The sequence below is a fragment of the Eurypyga helias genome, unplaced genomic scaffold (genome assembly GCF_000690775.1).
Source record: "Eurypyga helias isolate BGI_N326 unplaced genomic scaffold, ASM69077v1 scaffold42519, whole genome shotgun sequence".
Lineage (NCBI taxonomy): Eukaryota > Metazoa > Chordata > Aves > Eurypygiformes > Eurypygidae > Eurypyga > Eurypyga helias.
In genome coordinates, this window is record NW_010272195.1 from 16,242 (window position 1) to 26,183 (window position 9,942).

Sequence of the window (9,942 nt, forward strand, 5' to 3'; positions counted from 1 at the left end):
CTTTGGTCATGTAGGGTTAGCCCATGCAGATGTTACGATGTTTGAAAAACAAACAACCCCTCAAAAAATAAAACCCTCGCATTTTCCCTGAATATTCTTGAATCTATATCTAGTGAGAGAAATGCAAATACTCTCATCACCTTTTTACTCTTCAAAATTCAGATTCAGTAGTAGTGCATATACATTCAAGAGATACATTAATTTGAACATATCTATAATAAAGACATTTAATAACAGATTTTTCAGCTCTCAATTTTTTTTCCCCAATGTATTCAATGCTTTAGGAAACAGCTGCAGCAGCAATAGCTCACATAAGCCACTGTTCTTGTTCTTTCCTGTACTTCTCAGACCACTTCTGTGTAAGCTCCAGGTAAACATTTGGTTTATGGGGCTTATAATCAAGGTAAACCACCTGTCCAGTCCGTTTGGGGACAGCTTTTTCAATCTGTGTTCCCTCATGCCATTCATTAAAAGATGTAATAGAAATAATTTCTGGCCGCACCAAAAGGGCTGCACTGAAGGCAGTCTCATAGTACTTCCCATTGACGCGATTACGGGTGTTGTGGTTGTTCCATGGTCGGATACTGGTATCAATATATCCTGGTCCCACACTTGGAATAAACATTAAGTTGTTACTATCACAAAAGGCTTTTAAGCTTGCCCAATTATGATGAGATGAACCATAGGAGAAGCCATTGGTGGCAAAGTACGTGTACATTCCATCAAAGCCACTTCTGTGAATGTCATGCTTATGTCTTTCTTCTACAAGAAGTGCAATGAATAATGCATCATATGGAGTATTTCGAATAGTCTGGGATCCAGAAACAGTTAACAGATTTGCCCATATTTCAGGAATTGTTACATAAGAATCATAAACATAAAACATGGGAAGAAATCTGCCTGTGCTGGTCTTATGCCTGTAAAAGGCTGGGTGGCTTCCATATCTATAAAGCAAACAAGTATAATTAAGACAAAATCTGCCATTTGGAAAATATTGTTTTACAATCCACGTTAAATACTTTTCCTAAAAACTGATATTAAAAGACAGTGTATGCACTTCTAAACACAGTAATTCATATCCATTTTTAATGAGTGTTTGCTGAAATATTAAATAATAAGTCTCAAAGAACCTTTAGATTACTACAAATTAGTAAATTAATGTCAAACTTCACTATAGGTGTTAGTTTTCTCTGAAGGGCAATTCTCTAATTCAGTATGAAACAAGACAGTCTAAGGAGCACTGATAAAGAAAACAACTAGTAGCTGTATAGAATTTGTCAAGCTGAATTAAAACCATTAGAGGTCAACACATTAAGCTCTAGCTGATAGTTTGTCACTATAAAAAAGTATGTTTAATTTATACATCATGTAGCAAATACTTAACTGCTTTAATCTGAAGTATCATAACTTGTGACACTAATGAAAGATGAAAGCAATTTTCATTTGAGTATCTGTAAAATTCAAACTTCAATATTTAAAAGACAGAGTTCTGTGCCACTGAAATATGAACAGTTTCTTACAGCTTTCTTCTGTGTCCGTACACACTTTTATATATGTATCCAAGCTTTAGACAATATACAGAAGCCCCCTAAACCAGCATGTAACAAACCCCAAAGGAAACCATTCTGAATGCACTCACTTGTCAATGATGTATTTGACATTGTGGTACATACTGCGGTCATCTCTATCTTTGTAAGGTTCAATATGAAAAGTGACCTGAAAGATGAAAACGTGGTAAGAGCAACACAAACATAAAATACTGCTGAATACATGGGCACCATGTATTACATGAAGTACCAGCCACATTAAATATAGTTCTTCTTTACAACGCAAACATTTTTGTTAGTCTATTTTGAGAATAATCCAACCCTAATTCAACTCCAGCACTACTAGGATTACAAGCTTCAGATACAAGGAAGTTTGGTAATAGAGTAAATATTTAATTTTTTACATTACAACAAAACACTGTTTTTGTGTTGCCTAGGCTCCAGTGAGTAGTAAGCCTGCTTCAGAAAATTTAAATAACTACAGTACAAACTAAAAATTGAAATAAAGTAGTATCTATCTGAATGTCAAAAAACTGATTAACCAATGAAACTTTTTAATACTTGATTTCTAAATAATGTATTAAATTTGCTATAGGTAATTGTCCAAGGAGAGTTTTCACTGTCAAAATAGGTTTTAAGATACAAGAGATGAGAACTTTAATTTAAAATTTTACAGATTTATTAACAACAATAAACTCTTGGAACTAAATCTAGTATAATATACTGCTACTGCCCTGAATGTTGATCTTGGAGCTATTGAATTATTTAACCTGTACATGTGAAGTCATTTCAACATCAAAATGCCATTGTTTTCAAATATACAATTAAATGGGAGAGTATATTAATCAAAGCAACTAGTTCTTCAGAAGCAATTTTAGAGCAGAATGCATTTAACAGTCTTCAACAACTCTGCAACAGCAGCAAATTTCACTGTTCAGACAATCTCTGGAGTACTGCGTCCAACTGTGGAGCCCTCAGTATCAGCAGGATATTGACCACTTGGAGCGAGTCCAGAGGAGGGCCACGAAGATGATCAGAGGGCTGGAGCACCTCTCCTGTGATGAAAGGCTGCAAGAATTGGGCTTGTTCAGCCTGGAGAAGAGGAGGCTCCGAGGAGACCTCATTGCAGCTTTCCAGTATCTGAAGGGGGCCTACAAGGGTACTGGGAGAGGACTTTTTACAAGGGCCTGTAGTGATAGGACAAGGGGTAATGGGTACAAATTGAAATCAGGGAGGTTTAGATTAGATATCAGGAAGAAATTCTTCACAGAAAGGGTGGTGAGGCACTGGAACAGGTTGCCCAGAGATGTTGTGGATGCCCCATCCCTGGCTGTCTTCAAGGCCAGGCTGGATGTGGCTTTGAGCAACCTGGTCTAGTGCAAGGTGTCCCTGCCCATGGCAGGGGGGTTGGAACTAGATGATCTTTAAGGTCCCTTCCAACCCTAACCATTCTGTGATTCTATGATTCTATGATCTCTATTAAGTAAAATCTGTAGAAAAATACAATGTTAGACTAAATCACTAGGACTGACAGGACAGGTTGAAGAGCACTGTAATTTTGTATTTCATTTCCAACTACCAAAATCAGGCAAATCAAAAGAACTTTATCTTTTAACGGACTTGTATTTAGTGGATTTATTAGAAATGTATATTTTATGTTGGTTTTGGTCTACTGACATTCCTAACAAAACTGTAATAACTTACTAGTGCAAGAATGTTTAGAAACATTACAGTGAAGGTAGCATTTCCCGGTAATAGGCAAACCTAACGTCTGTATTCCAGTAATTATTCCAAGAGATAACAGCAGTTCCATCCCTATTCCAGTTATGACCACACTATTGCATGCCTTTTCATTGGTAGCTTATTTCATTTTGCCTTAGCTCCTCTGAGAGACTTGAATGTTACCAAGTTCTTTTAGGTGACAGTAAGCTCCATCAGATGATCTGAAAATTTTCGGGAAAGATAATACTTCATCTCTTTTTAATAATTTACTATTACATATGTGTAACTTAGGTCACATAACACAAATCACACAGGATTTCTAACAGTTTCAAAATTACTTCTGCATCTGATTTAACCTTCCTACTTTCCTCCTGCTTGTCAAAGAATCTACAGTTGGTACTAGTGACAGGAAATTTCTCTGAAAGTCTGCAACTTGCACGATCAACTAAAACCAGAGCAGATGAACAGGCTCTATTTTTAGTCCCCAGTACAAAAACACCCTCCAGAGATGAATCATATACAGCTACTTAGGTAACTTTAAACCTCAAATTTATTACTCAGCAAGATTAAAGGCAATGCACATTTTCTTCATCCCAAGGGAAAATACAAGTTTTACTCTAAAAATAAACCAAATCAAATCTCTGTTCTAGAGTTTACTGATCAATGTACGTAATCTTTAATTGATTTGATATTTCACCTATTTTAGGAAGCTGTTAATTTAGCCTTTCTGTACTGTCATGCCCTGGAGTAACCTGAAGTCAGAGCAGCACCTGTCTAACCTTACTGTCCTAGGCAAGTGTTCTTGATACCTTCTGGAATACAGACATTCATTCAAACCAGAACTTCTAAATCCCTCTTTATTACTCATAGGTGCTTGCTCCTGACTTCCTCTATGATCAGGCAACAGCAAGTTATGTGGTAAAGTAAAAAATGAGGATAGACTTTCTTCTTTCTCAAAGTTCCCTAGTTTACAGATTGCTGTATTCCATAATATTTTTAAATACTTCTCTCAACTCCCAAGACTCATTTGAAAAACACATATTGTGTAATGTTAAAAACTGTGCCCTAAAAAGAAAAAAAAAAAAAAAACAAATCCATAACACCATACCTGAAGTTATATAAGCTTTATGTCTGAAGCAAAACAAAAACAAGGCAGACTGTTACATTTATTCTACTTATAAGGTAATATTGCTCAGGTCTAATAAAAAAATCAGTGTAATTCAAAGGACATTTATACTTGCTTCTATGACCCAAAAGAAGTGCAGTGTAACAGCATGCATAAACAGAAGCCACCATTACATGACAAGCCTCCCTAAGTCAAAAGTAGTAAACTCTTACCAAGGTTTACTTTCCTAAGTAGTCCTACTGTACACATCTTAAAAGTACTTTACCTTTAGATTATATTTGTGTGCATAATCCAAAATAACAGGCACCAAATCATCAGTTGGTTCTCCATTTTCATCAGCCATACCCGGTGGGTACCATGAAAGTGCTATTACACCTGCAAATACAGAACTTCAGCTTTATATCATGTTTGTTAACACATAACATGTATGTTATAACATAGTCATGAGTCGCAATTCTTGTTTGAGGTGAAATCTATGTAATAAAAATGAGAATTTCAAATTCCATTTTAACCAATTACAAAATCTCAGTATTCTCAAGAGTGAATTTTAACTTCCCTCTTTGCTTAGAAGACAACAAAAGACACAGTGGTAAGATCATCTGTCAAGGGAACAGATCTGTGCTCAGAGTCCCAGTGACATACTTAGAGCCATCCCCTCCCACTTTGCAGCACAGCATCCTAATCTCCAGATTGTACCAAGAGAAGAATTGCTCCCAACTAAAGCATTATAGCCATGCCACAGCACAGTCAGAGAACATAACGATACATACAGTCAGAGAACACTCAAGACAGAGATCAGGTCATGCATGTGATGCCAGATTCTTATTTTATGCAACTTCATTCCCCACTGTATTTCTGCACTGGACTTCAGACTACTACAAAACAACCATTTCACACTAGCAGCAGTGACTAATCCTACAACGTTCCTTCTTGCTAAAAGCACGTACTAAGGTATAATCCACCCTTCCAACCATGCAAAATTAGTTTTCAATTTTGTTACCTAAAAAAAATGCTTGAGTAACTCTCAATAATTTAAGGGTGTTACTATTCCTGTCAAAACAAGATGACAACAAATACAGTGTCCCTAGACTGTAAATTTTCCTGATGCTCTCCATGAAAGCAAAAGAACACATACCTCTTCAGAAAGGCTAAACCCTTCCCTTCTAAATTAAAGAGCTGTCAGATAAGTAAGTTAGGCCTTTAGGTTTGGAGCTGGAAAGAGTATCAAGAAGAAGGTAGGACAGAAAGAAATATATTAAATACTGATGTAGGTATATTTTCTTAACACTGATACTAAAAACATATGGAAGAGTAAGCCAATGTGATTCTTTTAAACTAGACAAAGATTTAAGTACACAAATGAGGTCAGTGAGATATGGAAGTATATATACTCTAAATTACATCTATTTTACTAATCCTAGAAAATTTTTAACAATTTCCAAACAAGTAAGTCCAAAATTATGAAAAAGAGAACACAAATTAGAGTGAATATATAATAATCTTCTAACATTAAAACCAGAAATTTGAGCTTACTATACATAGGATATGTTAGTTCCAGTATCCTCAGCGTATTCTCTCCATCATTGTATCAAAAAAAATAATCCCAAATCATAGTCTATGACAAGAGACAGCCTGCTCAAGGACATCTGCAAATATTTTACTGCATTTTATAACCATATAACTTATTTTACGCAAAAGAAAAGGATAAAATTCAAATGAGTAAGATGTGAAGGAGAATAGCAGCAACAAACTCAGTTTACATTCAAGGTATCTTGAATACAACATCTGTCAAGATCCTCTTCTATACCATTAGGAAACAGGGAAAAGTTCAGAGGACAGAATTGTTCACCAAGAAACCTAAATTCACATTAGCACTGGTCTTTCCCTGAGAAAGCCTACTTAATATTTTCTATCCTCTGGTTAAAAAAATAAAGTTATATACTGCTTCAGGAGTCTAAAAAAGGATGGAGTTGATGCCAAAAACAGTAACATAAACATGTTTAAAACAAGAGTCATTAAAGACAAACAAAGGCCTTCAAACTGGACTACCACAAAAATATGCTGGTGCAAACCAAAAATTTCACCAAGCAATCTGAGGAATAAAATCTATTGTATTTATCTGTTAAAAATTAGGAAATTAATAAACAAGGAAATCATCGTAAAGTATAAGCAGCATACAAGGAAGCACTGCATGAGACTCCTGCTGCTCCAATGTCTAATATGAGTTTGATCATTATATAATATCGGTTGAAATAATCACATTTTTCTCCTTTAACAAGATCCTTGATGAAGCCTTAAAAAAGGCTAGAAGAAAAGTTATTATTTGACAGAATGTTAAATGCAGTCATGGATTAGACATTAGCTAAGAGACAAAAAAGAAGAAACTCTAAATAGGCAACATCACAGTACACAAAAAATGAACAAATTCTTATTAAAAAACATGCAATATTTGAAGTAATGACCTGAGGAAAATGAGTTGATGATTTCTATTGGGAAAATCTAGACGGAATCAAATTCAAGTGTACTTAAATCCAGAAATCAGAGTAACAGCAGAAAAAAAACCCACTTTTGACAAATATCAGTAACATGTTACAGAGAATGTCACAGGAAGCATGAACTACTCATTCACATTGCTGAGTTTTAAGTGGAAAACTAAAAAGCTAGTAAAACAACTTATTTTGCAAGGCATTTTTCCTAGTAACTGTCACCTCTTCCACCAGTAGTTCAGCTTTATTAGACATTTGTATTAAAAGGATGAGAAACATCACAGATCCTTCTAAAGCTACAAGTGCCCTCTCTGCTTTCATCACACTATCATGTATTACTTTGCTTAAGATAAGAATAAAAACCTGCTTTACTGGCAACTAATACCTGAGATTTCGCTGCACCAGTTTTCCCACTGTTGCTGGTGCTCCTGTTAATAGAGTTATCGTGTTACTGAAAAGGGTGAGAAATTTCCTACATCTATATTAACTTGTACAAAATACAGGTTAGGTTTAGAAACAGGAGAAAACAATGACCAAGAAGTAAACATTATACAAGTAAACACTACTAATGGGAATATAACAATTATGATTAGGTGAATGAAAGTGATTCAATTCAAGGTGATCAGCACTCTGAATAATACTAGAGGCTCTGGTCATGTTGCTCCAACTACATTTACAGAAGCTGTTCAGAGTTTAACATTAGCATATGTGAGTGCTTATTTCAAAGACGAACATAAAAAGCCCAAAGACAAAGAATAACACCAAAAATACATTGAATATTCTTATGCATGCAGTCCATCCTATTTAGAGAAAGGGAACATCAATTTGTATTGCAAAAAAATGATAGTTTTGGACAAAGAAATAAATTAGCTACATTGAAACTACAATACCTGCGTTCGAGAAGGTTTGGATTAGACAATTCCATAGCTAATGAGAACACCTACAAATACACTGCATCAAATGTAAATTGCATAAAAGCCATAATCTTACATGCTCTTTGACATACGAATACATACATAGTTCTTATCACAGACAAAGAATTCAGAAAAAAACGCTCCTATTTGAACAGACTGCTCTATAACCATGTTAACAGGATTTACTGAAAACTGGTTTATAACTGAAGTATTCATCTCCAGAAGAAAATACACAGAAAATTTATTCTAGCAATAGTTTCTGTATTTTCTACATACGTTATCAGTGCTTAACAGTAAGTCATGAAATACGTGCATCTAGAGGATTACAAAGAGAGGTCTTAGTTTCTATGCTGTTGCACTCATCAGACACAGCTTTGGAGATGTAGGTTTCAGCTGGGGGTTAAAACTCAGTAATAGTTTCAGACATTTCCAGGATTACACAGAAAAATGGAAGAACTTGTCTGTTCATTCATACATTTAAGGCTGGATAAATGAACAACATGCTGAAACATTAACATTTATTACCAGTTGAAGCTGAACGCATTTGTTTCATGTGGGCTTCTATGACAGAAGGGTCTTTGGAACTGTAAGATCCGAGTTCAGGATAAAAGTTGGCCCCAATGTCCTCAGGAGGGTTATGCCTTCCCTTTGGATAATTGTTTGCAATTTTGGGATCCCAATGTGGCAACAACGGATGGTTCCAGTGAATATATTTACCGTCAAACTGTGGGTTCCCAAACCAACTGTAGTAAAATATATGAAAGTTATAATTAGGAGAAGACAGCTCTTCTTCCAGCTTGTTTACAGGAGGCATAGATGCTTTCAGAGTATTGACTGCAATACCATGCAAATTACTGACACGCGTTACCGTATCTCCTTGGACCCTAGTCAGTGAATTCTGTTTATTTTCTAGGAACACTGTCCGGTGTTGAAGCTCGGGCAACAAACCAAGTCCAAATGGATCCCCAAAGCCAGCTCTGTCAGGTCTCAGAGTCTTCAAAGCCATCATTATGGAGCAAATAAACAAAATAAAAAGCAACAAAATGATGCATGTTCTTCTGCGAAATCTTGCCATGATGTCATAGTTCAGAATCCAAACAGAAGGATTTTGGCCGCAACTGATCAAAAGACAAACATTGTAAAGTCAGATTTCTTATTACCTAATTCAGCAGTATGAAATGCTGCATAAAGTCTGTACATCATAGAAATAATACGGAGATAAATGTGACGCACACACTAACTGCATAACTAACAGCCCTTCGCGGGGTAGGGGATGGGTGGGACAAAAAAATATTTCTCCATTTGAGAACGTGTGTCAGGTTCTGACGTTCTACCACCAAGGACTCACATATTTTTATAGAACGTCTTACTTTTGAACTTCGTTGTTTTCCTAACCCAAATAAATCCCGGGAAATGGAAATTCTGGTTACATTATTTCAGAACAATCATGTTTTGACAAGTGTGACAGCACAGAAAATAGAAGAAAAAAAGCAGAAAGGAGAATAATGTAGCAGAAGAAGAGCAAAAGACAAAATGGGATATGACAGCAGCTTATGTTCAGAATACAGGTTTCATTTAGTAACCTATTTACTGGCTTCACACTAACCACTTCACGTTTAGTTAACCAATACACTGACTAAATATTTTGACGAATTAAATTGAAGACAATGATGCTTTGCAGCTTTATAGATCTAAAAATTACAGAACTGTTTTGAGAAGTATGTAAACAAAAAACAGCATAGCATTAAGGATGCACCTCAACCAGAAAACCTGTAAGTTAGCTGCTGGCAGCCTGATACTGCAATGTTAGAGCTGCATGATACTTCATGTAGAATTCCAGGGCTAAGTTCAAAACCGGACCAATGGTACACAGCAAAATCTAAGCCATGAAAAGTAGGGGGAAGAAAAATGGTCTAATGGAATGCCTGATTAATTTATTTATAACTTTGATTCCTGTTCAGTGTTAAACATAAAGCCAGAGAAAAGTATTAACAGAATTTAGGTTACCACAGAATTATGTGGAACAAGATTATGCATAAAACTGACAACATTAAACTGGAAAATCTTAGAATGAATTTCTGATTCAACAGCCATCAGGCACAGCATAGCTGTGATCTTGTATTTCTGCACTGACTTCCAAACCTTAG

General features: G+C 35.6%; 1 protein-coding gene across 1 annotated transcript; it reads right to left on the minus strand.

Annotated features, from left to right (window-relative positions):
- Positions 1-307: 307 nt before the first annotated feature.
- Positions 308-8,885, minus strand: MANEA (mannosidase, endo-alpha). The gene is made up of 4 exons (XM_010159057.1): positions 8,321-8,885; positions 4,661-4,770; positions 1,640-1,716; positions 308-944 (listed from the first exon to the last, which is right to left on the minus strand). The coding sequence occupies exons 1-4, from the start codon at positions 8,868-8,870 to the stop codon at positions 308-310; spliced, it is 1,374 nt and encodes a 457-aa protein (XP_010157359.1). The 5' UTR covers positions 8,871-8,885.
- Between the last annotated feature and the right edge of the window lie 1,057 nt (positions 8,886-9,942).

Excerpts from the sequence above, each read along its gene's own strand:
- MANEA (XM_010159057.1), bottom strand. The coding sequence starts at position 8,870 with ATGGCAAGATTTCGCAGAAGAACATGCATCATTTTGTTGCTTTTTATT. Across the intron at positions 1,717-4,660 it reads CACACAAATATAATCTAAAG|GTCACTTTTCATATTGAACC; the intron begins GTAAAGTACTTT and ends TTCATCTTTCAG. Across the intron at positions 945-1,639 it reads GTCAAATACATCATTGACAA|ATATGGAAGCCACCCAGCCT; the intron begins GTGAGTGCATTC and ends TTTGCTTTATAG.